General features: G+C 35.1%; 1 protein-coding gene across 4 annotated transcripts in view; it reads right to left on the bottom strand.

Annotated features, from left to right (window-relative positions):
- The window catches only part of APOOL (apolipoprotein O like), an 82660-nt gene that overhangs the window by 22356 nt on the left and 38310 nt on the right, over positions 1–21994 (bottom strand). For all 4 annotated transcript variants that reach the window (XM_077988099.1, XM_077988096.1, XM_077988098.1 and 1 more), the window contains 4 exons: positions 16088–16192; positions 10150–10269; positions 7211–7265; positions 5702–5800 (listed from right to left, as the gene is read on the bottom strand). In XM_077988099.1, coding sequence (XP_077844225.1) covers positions 5702–5800; positions 7211–7265; positions 10150–10269; positions 16088–16192 — 379 coding nt within the window. The remainder of the gene's footprint in view (positions 1–5701; positions 5801–7210; positions 7266–10149; positions 10270–16087; positions 16193–21994) is intronic.

The raw sequence follows: 21994 nt of genomic DNA, 5'->3' as shown, positions 1-21994 counted from the left end.
CAAGAGACACATCTCATGTGCAAAGACACACACAGACTCAAAATAAAGGATGCAGGAACATTTACCAAGCAAATGGAAAGCAGAAAAAAATCAGGGGTTGCAATCCTAGTGTCTGACAAAACAGACTTTAAACCAACAGATGTCAAAAAACACAAAGAAGGACATTACATAATGGTAAAGGGTTCAATTCAACAAGAAGAGCTAACTATCCTAAATATATATGCACCCAATACCCAGATTCATAAAGCAAGTACTTAAAGACCTAAAAAGAGATACAGACCCACACATAATATAGTGGGAGACTTTAATACTCCACTGTCAGTATCAGACAGATCATCGAGACAGAAAATTACCAAAGATATTCGGGACTTGAACTCAACTCTAGATCAAGTGGACCTGATAGACATCTACAGAACTCTCCACTCCAGGAAAAAAAACAAAAACAAAAACAAAAACAAAAACAGAATACACATTTTTCTCAGTGCCATGTGGCGCTTACTCTAACATTGATCACATAATCGGAAGTAAAACACTCCTCAGCAAATGTAAAAGAACTGAAATCATAACAGTCTCTCAGACCACAGCACAATCAAATTAGAACTCAAGATTAAGAAACTCTCTCAAAACCGCACAACTACATGGAAATTGAACAAGCTGTTCTTGAATGACTTCTGGGTAAATAATGAAATTAAGGCAGAAATCAAGATGTTCTTTTAAACTAATGAGAACAAAGAGACAACGTGCCAGAATCTGCAATGCCGCTAAAGTAGTGTTAAGAGGGATATTTATAGCATTAAATGCCCACATCAAAAAGCTAAAAAGATCTCAAATTGACATCCTAACATGACAACTAAAATAACTAGAGAACCAAGAGCCAACAAACCACTGAGCTAGCAGAAGACAAGAAATAACCAAGCTTCAGAGCTGAAGGTGACAGAGGCACAAAAATCCCTTCCAAAAAAAAAAAAAAAAAAAATCAACAAATCGAGGAGATGATTTTATTGAAAAACATCAATAAAATAGACTGCTAATTATACTAATAAAGAAAAAAGGAGAGAATATTCAAATAAACACAATCTGAAATGATAAGGAGGATACCACCATTGATCCCACAGAAATACAAAACACCATCAGAGAATACTACAACCACATCTATGCAAATATACTATAAAATCTAGAAATGGATAAATTTCTGGACGCATACACCCTCCCAAGACTGAACCAGGAAGAAGTTGAATCCCTGAATAGGCCAGCAAAAAGTTCTGAAATTGAGGCAGTAATAAATATTCTACCAACCAAAAAAACCCCAGGACCAGATGGATTTACATCTGAATTCTATCAGAGGTACAAAGAGGAGCTGGTACCATTTCTTCTGAAACTATTCCAAACAACTGAAAAGGAGGGACTCCTCCCTAACTAATTGTATGAGGCCAGCATCATCCTGATACCAAAACCTGGCAGAGATACAACAAAAAAAAAGAAAAAGAAAACTTCAGGCCAATATTCCTTATGAACATCAATGCAAAAATCCTCAATAAAATACTGGCAAACCAAATCCAGAAGCACATCAAAAAGCTTATCCACCATGATCAAGTTGGCTTCATCCCTGGGATGCAAGGCTGGTTCAACATATGCGAATCAATAAATGTAATTCATCATGTAAAAAGAACTAAAGACAAAAATCACATGATTATCTGAATAGACGGAGAAAAGGCCTTTGATAAAACTCAACATCCCTTCATGTTAAAAACTCTCAATAAACTAGATATTGAAGGAACACACCTCAAAATAATAAGAGCCATTTATGACAAACCCATAGCCAATATCATAATGAATGGGCAAAGCTGGAAGCATTCCCCTTGAAAACTGGCACAAGAAAAGGATGCCCTCTTTCACCACTCTTATTCAACATAGTACTGGAAGTTCTCGCCAGGGCAATCAGGCAAGAGAAAAAAATAAAGGGTACTGAAATAGGAAGAGAAGTAGTCAAATTATCTTTGATTGCAGATGATATGATCCCTGTATCTAGAAAATCCCGTCAACTCAGCCCAAAAGCTTCTTAAGCTGATAAGCAACTTCAGCTAAGCCTCAAGATACAAAAATCAATGTCCAAAATTTGCTAGCATTCCTATACACCAACAACAGGTAAGCAGAGAGCCAAATCACAAATTAACTCCCATTCACAATTGCCATAAAAGAATAAAATACTTAGGAATACAGTTAACAGGGGAAGTGACAGACCTCTTCAAGGAGAACTACAAACCATTGCTCAAGGAAATCAGAGAAGACAAAAACAAATGGAAAAACTTTTCATGCTCATGGATAGGAAGAAACAATATCGTGAAAATGGCCATACTGCCCAAATTTACAGATTCAATGCTATTCCCATTCAGTTATCATTGACATTCTTCACAGAATTAGAAAAAACTATTTTAAAATTCACATGGAACCAAAAAAGAGCTCATATAGCCAGGACAACCCTAAGCAAAAAAGAACAAAGCTGGAGCCATCATGCTACCTGATTTCAAACTATACTACAAGGCTACAGTAGCCAAAGCAGCAAGGTATTTGTACAAAAATGGGCACACAGACCAATGGAACAGAATAGAGAACTAAAACCACACATCTACAACCATCTGATCTTTGACAAACCTGACAAAAACAAGCAACGGGGAAAGGATTCAATATTTAATAAATGGTGTTGGGAAAACTGGCTAGCCATATGCAGAAAATTGAAATTGGACCCCTTCCTTACACCTTATACAAAAAGTAACTTAAGATGGATTAAAGACTTAAAACATAAAACACAAAACTATAAAAATCCTAAAAGAAAATATAGGCAATACCATTTAGGACATAGGCATGGGCAAAAATTTTATGATGAAATCACCAAAAGCAATCACAACAAAAGCAAAAATTGACAAATGAGATCTAATTAAACTAAAGAGCTTCTGCACAGCAAAAGAAACCATCATCAGAGTGAACAGACAACCTATAGAACGGGAGAAAATTTTTGCAATCTATCCATCTCACAAAGGTCTAATATCCAGAATCTACAAGGAACTTAAGCAAATTTATAAGAAAGAAACTAAGAACCCCATTTAAAAATGGGCAAAGGACATGAACAAACACTTCTCAAAAGAAGACATACATGTGGCCAATAAACATGAAAAAGAGCTCAACATCACTGATCATCAGAGAAATGCAAATCAAAACCACAATGAGATAATATCTCACACCAATCAGAACAGCTTTTACTAAAGTCATAAAATAACAGATGTTGGTGAAGTTGTGGAGAGAAATGAATGCTTTTACATTGTTGGTGGGAATGTAAATTAGTTCAAACATTGTGGAAGATGTGGCGATTCCTCAAAGATTTAGAACTGGAAATACCATTTGACCCAGCCATCCCATTACTGGGTATATACCCAAAGGAATATAAATCACTCTATTATAAAGATACATGTATGCATATGTTCACTGCAGCACTATCCACAATAGCAAAGACATGGAATCAACCCAAATGTCCATCAATGATAGACTTATAAAGAAAATGTGGTACATATACACCATGGAATACTATGCTGCCATAAAAAGGAATGAGATCATGTCCTTTGCAGGGACATGGATGAAGCTGGAAAGCCATTATCCTCAGCAAACTAACACAGGAACAAAAAACCAAACACTGCATGTTCTCACTTGTAAGTGGGAGCTGAGCAATGAGAAGACATGGACACACGGAGGGGAACAACACACACTGGGGCCTGTCATGGGAGGGTGGCGGGGGGAGAGCATCAGGAAAAATAGCTGATGAATGCTGGGCTTATACCTCGCTGATGGGTTGACAGGTGCAGAAAACCATCATGGTACACGTTTACCTATGTAACAAATCTGAACATGCTGTACATATACCCTGGAACTTAAAATATAATTTTTTAAAACAAAGGTAAAATGTCTCCTGAGATTCATTATATTTATGTCATTATCTATTAATAGGTTGAGATCTCCAATTTGAAAAACACTGGGTTAGACTATTCTAGCTCTGACATTTGGAAACACGGTGAATGACCTACGGAACATTTTCTCTTGCAAGAATGGTATAAGTATTTTACTGAGAAATGGAGTAATACGTTTTGGACAATTTCCTTCAAAATTTAATTCTTTGAGTCTTATTGTTTTATATCATGATCTTGGTTTTTAATTATTTCTTACTGAATAATTTATAATACATATTCAATTAGAAGTTGCTTGCCTACTATAATAAGAAATAGGATATAGGGAGGCATTCATATTAGCTATAGAGAGAGTGTTATGTCCATCCAGATGATATATATATCTATATATATATATGAACATTCTACCATCCTAACTCTCATGTATATGCCATATATATATGTTATACATATATCTGTTATATATGTTATATATATGAGAGAGAGAGATATATATATGTTAGAGTTAGGATGCTAGAATGTTCTTATAATTGCACAGCAGTTTTGTACCTAATTATGCCTTGAGTTGAGGCTTTTAGGACTATAGCTGGAAAAACAAACTACAAAGTACCTGACATCAGATTCCAGACTGGCTCAGAGATGTGCCTTCCAAATATAAGCAATTTAGTTTGGGGACAATGTCTGCCAACTGGAGTGTGGACAAAGGATGACTGAAAGGTGACCAAAATGGCTAGTGACTAGAGAACTACACTAGCTTAGTAAGGGCTTGGAGAAATGAAAACCCTGTATACAAATTTTCATAGCAGCTCTATTCCTAATGACCAAAAGCTGGAAACAACCCAAATGTCCAACAGGTAAGTGATAAAGTAAACTGTGGCACATCCATATGAAGAAATACTACTTAGTAACAAAAAGGAACAAGCTATTGACACATGCAACAATCTTGATAATCTGAGTGAAAGAAGCCAGTCTATGTATGATTCCATTTAGATGGCATTCTCAAAAAGGCAGAGCTAGAGTGACAGAGAACAGATCAGTGTTTCTGGGAGTTAGAAGTGGGAAGAAGGTCTGACTACAGACAGATAGAATGAGGTACTTTTTGGGAATAATATAACTGTTCTGTATCCTGGTTGTGGTGATGGTTACATGACTCTATGTATATATTAAAACTGATAGAATTGTATGAATCTACTGTGTCATAATTTTGAAATAAAATTTTTTTGAATATACAGCTGTTCCTATTAAAATTATAATTTGTCATTTTGTTTTCTAGGTAACTTTTTTTTTAAGACCTTAAGAGTCGCTAACTACCGAAAAAATTTCTTGAGAGTTTTATCTTAACGTAAAAATATATACTAATCACTCAAACTAATTTTCTCAGTCATGATCCCCCATATTCTGGGGGCTACTTTAAAGATTTGAGACAGAGATACTGATATATGAGATAAAATTTTATTTTCTCTTGGTCTCATCCTGACCAATGTTGTTAGAACTGACATGGTATCTCATTCTAGTTTTTATCTGCATTTCCGTAATGACTAATGACGTTGAACTGCCTTTGGAATAGCTATAGTTTTGAAAACACAAAGTCCTTATAAAAGTAAGCATGCTGTAATACAGAATCTAAAAATCTTTACAGTAGCCTATCCAGATAATATTCAATAAAGCATATGAGGTTTTCTTATGATCGTAAAATTCAGAAACTAATATCGTGGCATTAAGAGAGAATATACTCTTAAAAACCCTACCTTTTCTCGCTGAAACCAAGCCCGCCAATCCTGAAACTGTAATAACTGCCATTTTCGGAAGAAAGTCTCGAGGAGGATTCTTCAGATAGACATAAGCATCTCAAGAAATCAGTTAAAAATTAACATAAATAACTGAATTCTACTGGGCATTCTATACAGTTATGATGCAGGAAGGTTAAAGAGATTTGTTAAGATAATAATAAGGTTTAAACACTCTTCAAAAGAGCTATATATAATGACGATATGAGTAGCAACCTAAAAAACTAGATATATTTACTTGTTACGAAATAACATTTTCCTTCTATAGGTGATTTAATATTTCTTTTCTTAATGATACCAGTGGTCATTACTATAAAGAAATGTAATGCTAGAGGGCACATCTTAATATGGGTTACCATAAGGTAAATTTCTGACTGTGTATGTATTATATCTCTATAATGAACATGCTTCTGCCCTTATCTGTTCAAACACTGGTAGCCTCCAGTGAGAACCGAAATAGATACTTTATAAAGGAGTTTTGAATAATAGTTTAAGGATATACACAGCTACTAGACCTTGCTTGCCACTACTCCCTAATAATCTCAAGACAGCCACTGCTGTTGGTTAATCATCACTGAGCCTAGATAAAAAGTAGATGAAGAGTAGGTGAAAGTCCAGATTTCTTGGCTTTCTATATATTTAAATTGTTTCTAGTTCCAAAAGTATACTTTTCTATCATAGTTAATTATTTAATGGCAATCACATATTTAATCCTATTCCTAATGATTGATGAGGAATATAATTTTGAATTTATTCCTAATACGTTAAATAATGATAATTCAAAAACAGGTCATCAACTTCATGGAAACATTCAAAATTTTAGCTCATCTTTCTATCTCCCATACATATTTACTATGACAACTGGCATAAGCCAAGAATATTAGAAAGCTGTATCTGTTGCTAAATACCATTAACAAGCTAGAGTCAAATATAATTGCTTTTTAAACATTAGCTTAAATATTCCAGGGTTAGTGATTGCTATAACATTTCCTAGCCGTTGACAGCAAAATACAATGTATTTTAACAGCAAATAGCACTTAAACTAATTAGCAACAATGGAGACATGTTTTTAATTTATGCTTTATGATATATAATATAGACTTAGTAGTTAAAACAGACCTCAGTTTGTATCCTGGCACTACCACTTGTAGTTACGTAACCTCAATAACCTACTTAACCTTTCTAAACCTCAGTTGCCCTCATCTGTAAAATGGGACTAATTATAATACCAATACTAACAGAATTGTGACAAAAATTATGTAAAATGTTTAGTACAACACCTTAGCCAATAACAACTGCTGAATAATGAATACTATTGCTTTGCTATTATTACCAATAAATTGCTATAGAGAGTATCTTCTGAGTTGGCAAATGCATGATAATGGGTAACATACCAAGTTTATTTTTCTCATATTTAAACAAAGCAATTTAAAAACACAATACAACATTTCTAATTATTTACTCACCTACCTTTTCCAAATTGTACTGTATCCATTATCCCATTTTTCACAAAGACATAAACACCCTAAGCAGAAAAAAAAAAGGGGAGGGGGAAGACACCTGCATTTTTGAAGCTGTTGATAATGAGACAAAATTGCCTGCACCTCCGAGATTATATTAAAAGGTTGACTTAGCATTATGCCCAAATCTAAATCCAGCTTTCCTGTGTATTTACTATCAGAATACTCATTTAACTTAGCTTGTTTTCATTTTCTGCTTTTCATTCTATTTAACATGGATAACATTTATACCATTTTTCTCATATAAATGGATGTCTATGAAATAATCAGAGCAGAAATGATAGTGAAGAAAATAAAGATCTATCATCTTATGTTATAACGAACTAGAAAAATAAATGGAATTTAAATAAAGCAAGAAGGGAGGTATATATCAGTTTAGAAGCAACATCTGATTAATAAAGATGCAGTAGCAATAACATTATGATTTGTAGAGGGGAAAAAAGAACAAAAAGTCTAAAGCAAAGGGCTTCATCTTCCTCCCTTTTCTTATTGTACATTAGAATAAGAAAAAAAAAATCTAAATTACCTCAGGACAGAAATCATCCTACACAGACTACTGTTTATCCTGTTTTTAAATAGGAACATAAATTCTCTAGAAATCAAAACTATGTTAATCCATCGGAGGAATTAAAGTTTTAAAGCAAATCTTTAACTTTACCTGTCTCTAACTGATTTATTTTAGTGCAAAAGAGTGTTAAATATATTTATTGAGTGCTAGGTATTATCTCACTTATATAAGAAAAAAAAAAGGAAGTCACAAAATGATTTACTCATGGTCATATTGTACTCTGTTGATGGAACCAGAAAACACAATCCAAATATATGGTCTCCTTCTCTGAACTAGCTGCTATGAAACCATGGGATAAAAACAGAACAAAAAAGACTTTCAAAGCAGAGAAAATAGAGATTATTATGTTGGACAGGGAAGAAATAAGTTTTTGTTATAGAGGTAGCTTGGTTTTGTAATTTTATCTTAGATATTTTAATGGTTATCAGAGAGATGCAGAGGTTCATCTTGGTTTAAAATTGTACAAATCAGCATAAATTCTAACTGCTATTGAACTACTTTTTTGTAGGGACTCTCTTGAGAATATTGCACCTTCAAAGTTAAAATATCTATTGACCAGTCGATTGGGAATCATTTAACCATTAAGTCATCTTTTAAAAAAATGTTTTTCTTATCTCTGCTAAAGAATTCATTTTTACCACATGGGGTCAGTGCTATCTAAATTTCAAAACACTAAGCTAGCAGTAGTAGAAATTGAATTTGCTCTACATGATTCAAGGTTTAATGTGGAACAAATTTGAGTCAGACGTAATTTTTAAAGAATAGATTACATTTTTAGGGGAAAATTAGAAAAAAAAAGTTGTTTACATTTAGGACAAAATGCATTGGAAATTGCCTTTTTTCAACCTATTTGTTTGAGCATACTAATGGAATAAAACATTCTTTTGAGTCTTAAATTGGATGATAGTTACAATAGCAATTTAAAGACCTCTCAGGAACATTTTATCTCACTGAAGAAAAATTTGAGAACATTATGGAAAATTACATCTCAGGAAGCTTAAGTCTGAATCATCTAGCTATTGGCATATAGTCATAGGGACATGATTCAGACCATAATTGGTTAAGGTATTTCCCTCTTAGAGCAAACTATTAGTAGCGTGTAGTACAACTAGTACCATAAAATTTGTATGACAAACACAAGTTTTCAAAAATAACATCATATATTTATCAGATATTTGAATGAAATATCATCTGGAATTATCAGAGTTCATTGATTTGGTATTTCACCTAAGCATACATTATTTTTTATAAGCTCATTAGATTTCTTTTTAAAGATAATGGATAGAAGAAACTAAACAAGAACAGTGGTTCACCATCAGGCTATAGCTGGGGAAAAGTCACATGGTTACTAGGTCAGAATGATGAAAACACTGGTACCAACATTAAGACACTGACACTGGAGATACCGATGCTAACACAATTATGTTTATGTGATGATAAAGAAACATTAGTGTTGTATCAGCTTACTCCACCACTCTGCTGATGGATATCACTAATTGAAGGCTAAGCATTAAAGTCACGTGTATTCTAGCTTGCCCAATAGCTTACTGTAGCTAGAATGGTCTTATGGGATAACCCCAACAAGTAAACAACACTTTGCTTAGCCAAAGAAGAAAATATTCAGAAGTAATCTCAGAACTTCACATAAAAAGTGAGGGATACTGTGTACATGCTAGGTGACACAAATGCTTGCTGAACTACTTTAATTTATGCAGTAGGGGTACAGTAGGTTCAATACAGCCACAAATTATTTGCTGCAACTTCTACTGAGAATTGGCATCTAATTCCCTTCCCTTTAAAACGAAGCTGGCCTTAGTGACTTAACAATAGAATGCTGTAGAAGTGACTTTCTTGGACATCTGATGATAGGCAAAAAGCCTGACAAATTCTGCCTAGGGCCACTTGTAACATTGTCTTTAGGAGCCCTGAACTACCCATGTTAAGTTATATCTGACCTATTTGAGATCACCATGCTTGAGAGGCCATGTGTAGGCATTCTAGTCAATAATCCCAGCTGAACCCAGCCATCCAGCCATCTTTAACAAGGTGCCAGATATGCAAATAAAGCTGTCTTGGACTGTCTAGATCAGCTCATTTGCCAGATGAACACCACTGGGCCACCTCTGTCAATGTCACATGCAACAGACAAATCATCTGTCTGAACTCAGATCAAATTTGTGACTTACAAAATCATAAGATGTAACATAATGGTTGTGGTTTTAAGCCACTAAGTTTTGGATTAGTTTTCTACACATCAATAGGTAACTGGAACAATTAAATCAGAAACCTCTGATATTAAACCACTATCAGAATTGACTTACCTTGCACCAGCCAATATAACAACCAGTTGCAGTCCGGATGGAAGCAAAACCCATTTGTAAATGACCAGGCTGCTCTTCAACATATTTAGACTGAAGCGGTGGTGCAGTATATATAGGGAGCTACAGGCAAAAAATGTTCATGTCAAAAACGTAAAATAGCTGGACTGTTCGTAACAGCAGTATGGCAGAACAGGAATCCTAATCAGCCTTCTTCCTAAAAACAACTAAAAATGCTGATAAAATACTTTGAAAAAACCATCTTAAATGCAGGAATGATGTGGTAAACTGTTTATAAAGACTATTTAAAACCCAGAAATTAAAAGATGCCAAATATAGTATAATATAGTGGTTCTACTCTTATGTATATTTAGAGAAACTACTGTTTTTGCACACCCCGAGTTATGTATAATAATGTTCATAGCATCATTTTAATTACAACCAACCCAATGTCCATCCACAGTAAAATGGATACATTGGGACATATTCGTACAAAGAAATATTAGAAATTACGGGGTAAATATAAAAATTACAGCAACATGGAAACATTTGGATGAATTTCAGGAATATAAGTTTACTTAAAAAAACCCAAAAAACATATTGCTTAGCAATACAGACATATAAGGTAAAATTTAAAAGTAAAGGAGGGGAATAATAGTAAAAATTCAGGGTAATGATAACCTCTGAATGGAATGAAATAGGAACACAGGGGATTTTGTTTTCCTTTAAATTGGGTAGTAGGCACACAGCTGTACATCGTTATCATCATATCATACCTTTCATATTTTGAACAGCCTTTTTATTCTAATTAGTATTTAATAAAAACAAACATACACAAAAGAACAATGAAAAATTTAACCAGGTAGGGACTTACTTCCTTTAAAAAAAAAAAAAAACTTTTTTTTTTTTTTGGCTTTTATATTTAGGGTATAAATCATCCTATGAAGCTTGGTGTTTCATGAAGATATAACTGGAAAGAATCAAGTTTACAAATCAACAGCAAGGGAACTAGATGATTAATGACTTTGGATTTGGTCCTCTATCAACAACAAACATGAAACTATAGTTAACACTATATTGTTTTTTTTTTTTTTTTTTTTTTTTTTTTTTTTTTTTTTTTTTGAGACGGAGTCTCGCTCTGTCGCCCAGGCTGGAGTGCAGTGGCGCGATCTCGGCTCACTGCAAGCTCCGCCTCCCGGGTTCACGCCATTCTCCTGCCTCAGCCTCCCGAGTAGCTGGGACTACAGGCGCCCACAACCGCGCCCGGCTAATTTTTTGTATTTTTAGTAGAGACGGGGTTCCACCGTGGTCTCGATCTCCTGACCTTGTGATCCGCCCGCCTCGGCCTCCCAAAGTGCTGGGATTACAGGCGTGAGCCACCGCGCCCGGCCAACACTATATTGTATTCTTGAAAAATGCTAAGAGTGGGTATAAAATGTCCTCATCACAAAAATGATAACTATTTAAGGTAATACATATGTAAACTGAGTTAGTCATTCCATAATGTATATATACTTCAAAGCATCATGCTGTACAAGGTAAATGCATACAATTTTATGTCAGCTTTTTAAATTAAAATTTAAAAGACATATAAACCATAAGACAGTGTCAGTTTGGTAAAGTTTTTCCAGTAGTAAGTCAGAAAAGTCTTGCTTTACCATTAAATGGCTCTTTACTTCCCATACCAGGATTAAAGAGTTAGTGTTTATCTTTCTACACTAATACTTAGATTTAAATTCACCACATTGCCCACTTTTTGATGGCGTTGTTTTTTTCTTGTAAATTTGTTTGAGTTCTTTGTAGGTTCTGGATATTAGCCCTTTGTCAGATGAGTAAATTGCAAAAATTTTCTCCCATTCTGTAGGTTGCCTGTTCACTCTGATGGTAGTTTCTTTTGCTGTGCAGAAGCTCTTTAGTTTAATGAGATCCCATTTGTCAATTTTGGCTTTTGCTGCCGTTGCTTTTGGTGTTTTAGACATGAAGTCTTTGCCCATGACTATGTCCTGAATGGTACTACCTAGGTTTTCCTCTAGGATTTTTATGGTATTAGGTCTAACATTTAAGTCTCTAATCCATCTTGAATTAATTTTCGTATAAGGAGTAAGGAAAGGATCCAGTTTCAGCTTTCTACTTATGGCTAGCCAGTTTTCCCAGCACCATTTATTAAATAGGGAATCCTTTCCCCATTTCTTGTTTCTCGAGTTATACCTGATGTAAATGACGAGTTGAGAGTTGATGGGTGCTGACGAGTTGATGGGTGCAGTACACCAACATGGCACAGGTATACATATGTAACAAACCTGCACGTTATGCACATGTACCCTAGAACTTAAAGTATAATAATAATAATAAATAAATAAAAAGAAAGAAAAAAAATAAATAAATAAATTCACCACATTGGCAACTGTAATTAGGAAGGTGAGAGATGCATATTTTATATTAAAGATGCATTTTATATATAAAAAGCAGGTGCACTGCAAGTAGAGAAGTTTCCCTTCTCCCCTAGAAAGGAGAGATATATGTGGATGTACTGGTGTTAGAGTGGGCAACGTTATTTACTTACATGTTTGTCCATCATGTTTCTATCCTCTCTATTATTTACACATCCCAATTCCAAACTTTACTACACTCATTGTTCTTATTCTCTCCTCTGTCCCCATCAAAACCTGCTGATTAAGTTTTCTTTCTTTTTTTTTTTTTTTTTTTTGCGACAGGGTCTTGCTTGTCATCCAGGCTAGAGTACAGTGGCATGAACACAGCTCACTGCAGCCTCAACCTTCCGGGCTCAAGCAATCCTCCCACCTCAGCATCCTGAGTAGCTGGGACTACAGGCACACCCCCAACAAACCTGGCTAATTTTTGTATTTTTTTGTAGAAACGGGGTTTCACCCTGTTGCCCAGACTGGTCTCCAATTCCTGAGCTCAAGCAATCCGCCCACGTTGGCATCCTAAAGTGCTGGGATTATAAGTGTGAGGCACCGTGTCTCACGGATTCAGGTTCTTTATCTGTTGCCAATTGTAAACAAAATTTTGTATATGAAGTTTTCTAGGAACAGCATTCAAAGTTCTTATCAGACTCTCAAAGGGGTCAGGATGGTTAAGAACCAGTGTTTTAAAGTATTTTCCTTCTAAGGCATGGGCATAGTTGAAAGGTTTATGATGACAGGATTTCAGCTCTACTGTAAGAATTTTAAGAGCTAGCCAGTAGGATGTTACTATAGTCTCCACTGAGAAGAGCATTCTCACTATAAATTTTGGAGGCCTTGGGGTTAAATGCCACTTATTGTATAGATAGAAATTGTTTGTTCTCATTTTGAAATTATGATTACATTTAGTAAGCTATAAAACCACATTTAAAATTAAATTGAACCAAAGTAACTAAAACTCTCAAATCAGTATTTTTTCTGTTATTTCTCAGTGACAACAAGCAAATGACAAGAAAATAAGTACAATTCATCTCATAGAGGGATTTTAAAAAGAAATGTTCAGGGATGTCTAGGGCTGGCTATATACATGCATTCCAATTGCTAGTCATTTTACTGATCTGAACACTGTAGATTTCATGGTTAAAAAAATGATTGTCTCATGGTCCTACAGAGTTTTCTATTAAAGAGAGATTTAATTATGTTCACTAGATGGCATATAAGGCAGGAATACATTGAGAATATTTAAAAAGACGCTTAGTGAGAAGAGTTGAACTAAAACAGATTTTCTGTTTAGCTACAAGTTTACCAAAAGATTCAAATAACCAAATAACTAGAACACTTCATTCATAAAGTATTCTGGTTTAGTAGAAGCATTATTATAGATTTAAACGGAAGTATAGCTCACTTTACACAATAAAAGTAGCTAGAAATGTTGCACATAAATCACATTTTAATCCCTTCAGAAATTCTACAGTCCTCAAGGATTGGATCCTGACTTTGTATATAGTCCCTAGCACGTAGTTGGCAACCAGCTTTGTTTAATGAGTAATTCAATTAAATGATATTTAAAATGTACTTGGGGAATACAATAAATACCAAGGAATACTGTGTATTCCATAATAAACAGCACTACTTTATTTTAAAATTTCAAAAATTAAATTCAGTCATTAGGGATTTATCTTCCTACCTAGATTTGAGCTGTCCAGATATGGGAGTGTCAAGGAAGCCTTAAAATCAACATCCTCCTAAGATTAATAAAAAGAAAAAATTAAAAAAATACTTAGAATCAGTTAGCGGGTAGGAAAATGACTCTACCCTAGACCATTAATGAAAATAAACTTTAGTAATTAGAACAGTGCCTCACAAATATATATAGAGGAGCTTAGAAAATATTTTTGGTTGAATTTATGAATATTACCTTTATGCATGTTAGTTTGGCAATATTATCAATTTTTTGTGCCTTTTGACCTACACTTCTGCTTCTAGAAATTCATTCTAAGGAAATGGTTATAGACGTATATAAAGATTCAATACAAAGTGGTTCAACAAGTACTGAATACAATAGCAATAGCTGGAAATAGTCTACATTTCCAAAAATTTATGAAAATTTTACATTTATTTGATGGTAGTACATTCATACAACAGAATACTTATGACACCATTAAGAGTTCTGCCCAATGTCATCTAACTAGTCAGTCATGGAAGCAGGATTCAAATTCAGGTCTGATTCAAAAACATATTATTAAGTGTGTAGATAAACCTTAGGGATGACTTAAAGTGGGAAGAGATAAAAAGCACAATGATGAATAGAATTAGTAACCACAATTACAGCTCAACAGGCTGGCATGATAAGCCAGATCAACAAGGTAAAATTTAAACAGGTATAAATATACCTTCAACGAGTCCAAAAAGTTCAAATGCCTAAGTACAGACTGGGATGAGGCATACCTTACTGGCAGTCCATGTAAAAAGGCTTAATGAATTTTAGAGAACCACATGCTTACTGTATCACGGTCAAAGGCTGCTTATGAGCATGGTTGATTTTGAGCACTCAAACATAAAAACTAACACGATATTAGGCAGCATTAATAGAAATATAACATCTAGAAGAGGAGAAGTCAGAGACTGACTCTGTCCTGTAGCAGTCAAAACACCTTGGTTCATACATCCAAGTCATGGCACCAAAAACCAAAGTGCTTTTTAAAAACAAAAACAAAGTACTTACACCTGAAGAAAACACTAACTATCCTGAACATGCTTGGCAGAGGCTGATCATGATAGTGAGGAACTCAGAGCTGTGATGTATGAGAAATAGCTGAAGCAACTAAATGCTTTAAAATGTTTATCCTGGAAGCAAAATTACTTAAAGTATAACTGATATTTAAAGGCTTGTTTTTTGAAAGAGAGAAGTTTTCTGTTTGGCACCAATGCAAGAGATACAGTACCAACAGGTAGAAGTGATTATGAGACTAATTTCTGTCTGACATAAGGAAAGGACCTTAAATTAAATGAGAGGATTTAGAAAATGGAATGGGCTCCTTAGACTCCTTTATCTAGAGTTTTATTCACGTAGAAGATATATGGCCACTAAATGTGCCTGCTATAGAGGGAATTACAGTACCATACAGAAGGTTGATCTAGAAAACATCTAAGGTCACTTCCAAAACTGAGATCTTAATGAATCTCTTAAACTGAAGTTTCCTAATACTGAATGTACCTGTATACGTTTTTCAAGAAAGAAAAATCAGACTGCCTAGAACGTCTAACACCCTCTACTACTTATTGATTATTCATTAAGAAAAACCACCAGTTGTTTTTCATTGGAGTTAGAATTTTAGATGTTTGAGTTACATATTGTCTTTTGAGATACTTCATAACTATTTCTCTCGACTTTTAAAACCTACCTAACAAAGACTTCTAAGACATTTTTGATGAGTAAAGATAATTTTTAAAAATATAGCTTTTGTGTTATCTTGATATTATACAAAGTTCATAAACCTTTGTAGGCAAATTACCTGCTCTGGTTTCACTAGCTGCTTTTTGGATTCCTCTTCTTTGACTGCATGTACACTTACAGATGCATATATCAGACCTGCAGGCATGGTTGTCAGTTTTCCCATCTGAGAAAGATATATCAAAAACACCTTTTTAGTTGAAAAGCTTTCCATCTTCCATTTCCTAATAAATTCTGGAAGAATCTCAGGTAATCTATTGGTTTCACTATAATATATTAAATATTCAAACACTCCAAATTACTTCATACATTTTTAAGACACAGTTCATAAAATTATCTTCTCATACTGGATGGCAGAGTACTATTTTTACCTATTTGTTAACTACTTCATAAGGAATATAGCAATATAATATTTATCTGGAATATTATTACATAATAATATAGCAATGTAATAATTACTAAAATCTGAGGGATGGAGTGGGATTGGTCTTGGTATTCATTCAGTCTACAAACATCAGTTGAACACCTACTGTGTGCCAGACTCTGGTTTTAGTGCTTAGAATATATCAGTGAACAAAACAAAGATTCCTGCTCTCATACAAATGACATTCTAGTAGAGAAGAGACAGGCAATAAACACAATAAACTATATGTTATATTACAAGTTGATAAATGCTCTGGAGAATGTAAAGGATAAGAGTGGTCTGGAGTACTGAGTGATGCAGGCTGCATCTTGAAATACAATTTATATTAACATTATCCATAAAAATGAATTATTTCTATTATAAATCCTTTGCCCCAATTTTCCCAATGCATTCCCTTTTACCTGTTTCATGCTAAACCTAAAGCAAAAAGTGATCTTTGTTTTAGCTATAACTTGATTTGAATTAAGAATGCAGGAAAAGTACTGACTCTAAGAATAAAGTGTTCTAGTGTTATTCAGGTACCAAAATAATTTCGAAAGATTATCCATTCAGCAAGGCCAAGTGTAAAGCTTTCCAAGGTACAAATATTTTAACACTCTGATTCCTTAGTAGGGAAAGAAGCTTCCTGAATTTTGACAAAGGACATCATGAGGGAAGCGGTCTCCTTGTTTTACACACAAATAAAACTGTGCAACACCTGGAAGAGTCATTGGCTAAAGGATTCTAAATGTTCTCCAATGACAGTGATAGTGCCTATACTTCATTTCTGACACTGTTTTTAATATTTTCTGAGAAGAGCAAGGGAAGCTACTCAGGCATCAATCAGTTAAGTAATTTCCTGTTTAAACTGGGCAGGACTCTGATTTAGATTGGGGCTGTAAAAATACAGGGTAAAATTAAGAGTCAACACTAAGAAGATAAGTTTTGTTTATTTTTCTCCCCCATGCCTCCTTCTAGTACAGGAAACAGTATCACAGAATTATTTATCTATGCATGCTTCCCTTAAAGACATCACTTTTTTTATTTCTTATACCCAGTTGGTATTCATTAATGAAATAACAAGATTTCCACACCATACTTATGTCAGGTATAATTTAAATGTATATTAAAACTGATGCAAGTATGGTCCCCATGAACCAGGGAAATTTTGTTAATAAAAGCTCTATACTACAGGAAGGATGTAAAATTTTATAACATTTAAAAGCTTTTTTTGAAATATCTGACTAGACTTTACTTCTTCCTAAGAGACTACTCCCTGGATATAAGACAAATACTTTCAAAGTATGTTAATATCTGAATTTTTTCAACACACTAATGATCACAGAGTATACTCACATTACTTCATATAATGCAACAATAATATGTAGACTATAAAATAATTTCATAGGTATTGCTTGATAATTATGATCTAGTTAGTATTCCAGATTATGGATTTACTCATTGAGCTCATAGCCTAAAAGTTAATATACCTTGAACATTGCCTAAGTACTTTCTCCACATTTTTTACTCTGTAAGGTAATAAGTTACCTTACAGTTACCATTCTTTCCTACTGTCTTCATAGATTCCTTGACTTTTACTGAGGAGGCAGTATGGCACAACCGAAAAAAAATATGAGCTTAGGGTCGGGAGTGGTGGCTCATGCCTGTAATCCCAGCACTTTGAGAGGCCGAGGCTGGTGGATCACCTGAGGTCAGGAGTTCGAGACCAGCATGACCAACATGGTGATACCTTGTCTCTACTAAAAATACAAAATTAGCTGAGTGTGGTGGTGCATGCCTGTAATCCCAGCTACTTGGGAGGCTGAGGCAGGAGAATCGCTTGAACCCAGGAGGCAGAAGTTACAGTGAGCCGAAATAGCACCATTGCACTCCAGCCTGGGCAACAAGAGCAAAACTCTGTCTCAAAAAAAAAAAAAATTTATATATATATATATATATATATATAAGCTTAGGAGTTAAACAGAACTTACTGTCTAAACTTGAACAAATTATTGAAGTTCTTCAAGTTATGCTGCCCAGTATGGTAACTACTAGCCACATGTGGTCATTTAAATTGAAATTAAAATTATTAATAAATAAAAACTTCAGTTGCATTAGTCTCATTTCAAGCACTCAATAGCCATAATGTAGACCACAGATATAAAACAAGTTCATCATTGCAGAAATTTCCAGTGGACAGTGATTTCTTAATTAGGTTAACTAAGTACTATTAGGTTAAATATCTGAAAAAATGTGTATGCCATCCTGTTGATTATCACAAGGATTAAATAAGGAGTTATATTAAAACGGCTTACATTTGGTACATAGGCAATTAAGTTTAGTTTCCCATTCCTTCTGTTTGCTGAATAAAAAAAATTAAGTGGCTGTGCTTATTCCTTATTTTTCTTTTCACATGTATTTCATGCTAATCAGGCTCTAGTGAGAACAGTGAGAACAATAAAATCTATTCAACATATTTATTACCTCCAAATAAAAAAGGTCGCAAATTTTGTCAAAAGAAATCAGGAAGACTGGCACAGTAAGGCATCTGCAAGTCTGTTATACTGGTGAAGTACATGTCACTGTCTTAAAGAGGGAAAGCTAATGGTACAGCACATTGAAAATGTTTGAACGAAGATTGGCAAGCTACAATTCTGGGCTAAATCTGGCCTGGACGCTAAGCTAAAAATGTTTTTAAAAAACATATTTAAAGATATGTAAAAACAAGAATATGTGACAAGAGATCTCATGCATCCTGCAAAGCCTAAAACATTTACCATGAGGCCATTTACAAAAAAAAATGTGCCAGCCTCCAATTTAGAAAACCAAATAAGATATTCAAAAAGTTATCAGAGTTTGGGGTGTTATTAAAAAACTTACAGCCTTATGAGGCTGTCATTAATCAAACAGCATTAAAATTGAGCAGAGATAATCGAGTTTTCACAAGAGGAAAGACCTTGACTTAAAACTATTTTTAACTCAAAATAATAAGTCAAAATTACAACTTATTTAAAATCAATGAGAGATTGAAAACTGGCTCTCTACAAAAGATAACAGGTCCTAAAACAGAATTCTCGCACATGGAAATTTACAAACAGCAGGGCTAAAAGATGAGTATGAGGTAACTTACCCATAAGACTCACCCTCTCCAACTGTTCCTGCAATAAAAATAGAGCTGATTCTTGTTATTTCCAGCAGTTATATTCTATAAAGTAGCTGTGAATACTGATTTACAGAATACTGAACCATTCCTCCAGGGAAAAATGCAGGGTGAGCTTCCTGTGATAGCAAGTTTTTTGAAGGTTTTTTATCATGAACTGATGTTGAATTTTATCAAATGCTTTTTCAGCATCAATTGAAATGATTATACGATTTTGATCCTTCATTCTGTTGATATGATGTAGCACACCGACTGATTTGTATATGCTGAACCGTCCTTGCATCTCTGGGATAAATCCTACTTGGTCATCATGAATGATCTTTTTAATGTGTTTTGGAATTTGGTTTGCTGGTATTTTTGAAGATTTTTGCATCAATATTCATCAGGGATACTGGTCTATAGTTTTCTTGTTTGATGTGTTTTAATATCAGGGTAATATTAGCCTTGTAGAATGAGTTTGGAAGTATTCCCCTCTTCTCTATTTGTCAGAAGAGTTTCAGTAGAACTGGTATTTCTTCTTTAAATATTTGGTAAAATCCAGCAGTGAAGCCATCAAGTCCCAGGCTTCTCCTTCTGGGGAGATTTTTACTACGTCTTCCATCTCACTGTTATTTGCCTGCTCAGATTTTGGATTTCTTCATGGTTCAATGTTGGTAGGTTGCGTGTGTCTGGGAATTTATCCATTTCTTCTAGATTTTCCAATTTATTGGCATATAGTTGATCATAGTAGCCACTAATGATCCTTTGAATTTTTGCAGTATTGGCTGAATGTCTTTTTCATCTATTATTTTATTTATTTGGGTGTTTTCTCTCTTTTGTTTTGTTAGTCTAGCTAAAGGTTTGTAAATTTCATCTTTTAAAACAACCAACTTTTTGTTTCATTGATCTTTTGTATTATTTTCTTCATTTCAATTTCATTTATTTCTGCTCTGATCATTATTATTTCTTTTCTTCTACTGATTTTGTATTTGGTTAGCTCTTGTTATTAAGAATTTTTGTTTGGGGAGGTATGAAGATGGCTGATTAGAAGCAGCCAGTGTATGCTGCTCTCAAGGAGAAGATACACAGTAGCCAGTAAACACAAGCTCTTCCACTGAATCATCCAGGAAGACATGTTGGAATTCATCAAGGGAGCACCATGACGCACAGAGAGCAGAGAAGTGCAAGACAGGACAGCTGCCCACCCAGGACTGGCAGGAAGACAAGGGGGGTTCCCCACCACAGGGAAATGGTAAGTCAGCAAAAGCCCTCAGAGGCTCACACTTATGCCATGAACCTTTGCAATCCTGGACACAGGAGACCACCCACAGACCCTCTATTCCCAAGGCCTCCAGACTGACACAGGCTGCCTGGAGTTTTCCGGGTGGGCAGAGTTGCCACTCAGGCACATAAGGATGCCCAAGGGCCTTGGACTCCTGAGCACTCTTGCACTAGCTACCATAGATCCACCAACAAGGGAGGCCAGACTCTCTCACATGCCCCCAGGATAGGGGCCATATTCATGGTGCTGAGGAATGGACGGACTGCAGGCTTTGCCTCTGCTACACCTGTCTAGGCAAAGCCCACTGGCCTGCGATCCTAACACAACCACACCAACCCCACCTAAGAATTCAGGCCAATAGCAGCTCTGCAATTCTTCTGGGATAAAGCTCCCAGAGGTAACTGATAGGCCTGACATTTTGGCCAATGCCTCTGCCCCCACCTCTACTACACTCAGGCTGAGAAGGGAGAGAAGAGCCCAAAATATTGCTGGCCTCCAGCACACGGCAGCAGCCTTACAGAGAAGAGGCCAGATTATTTTCCATGCAGGTCTCTGCCAGTGCTACTCCTCACTGGGCAGAGCTTCCCTACCAGGGTCCCCAGTACAGCCATCCTACCCCAACCTGAGCACTTGGGCTGGCAGCAGCTCTGCATTTCCCTGGGATGGAGCTCCCAGAAGTAATCAAGAGACACATCACTTTTACAATTACCGCAGCAAAACAAAACAACAACAAATCCAAAGGACAGCAACATCAAACATTAAAGGAACATCAGCCCACACATGAAAAAGAATGAGTGCAAGAACTCGGGCAACGGGAAAAGCCAAAGTGTCTTCTTACCTCCAAACAACCGCACTACCTCCACAGCAATGGTACTTAACCAGACGAAAGTGGTGGAAATGACAGACAAAAGGTTTAGAATATAGATAGGAATGAAGAACATCAAGATTCAGAAGAAAGTTGAAGCAAATCCAAAGAATCTAAAGAAGTAAATAAAACAAGAGTTGAAAGATAAAATTCCCACTTTAAGAACCAAAACCAATAGAAAGAGCTGAAAAAACATACTGTAAAAATTTCATAATATAATCAGAAGTACTAACAGCAGAAAAGACCACGCTGAGGGAAGAATCTGAGCTTGAAGATCAG

This window comes from Macaca mulatta, chromosome X (assembly GCF_049350105.2).
Source record: "Macaca mulatta isolate MMU2019108-1 chromosome X, T2T-MMU8v2.0, whole genome shotgun sequence".
Taxonomy (NCBI): Eukaryota; Metazoa; Chordata; class Mammalia; order Primates; family Cercopithecidae; genus Macaca; species Macaca mulatta.
The sequence above is the reverse complement of the archived record's forward strand: the minus strand, read 5'-3'. Positions and strand labels throughout refer to the sequence as shown.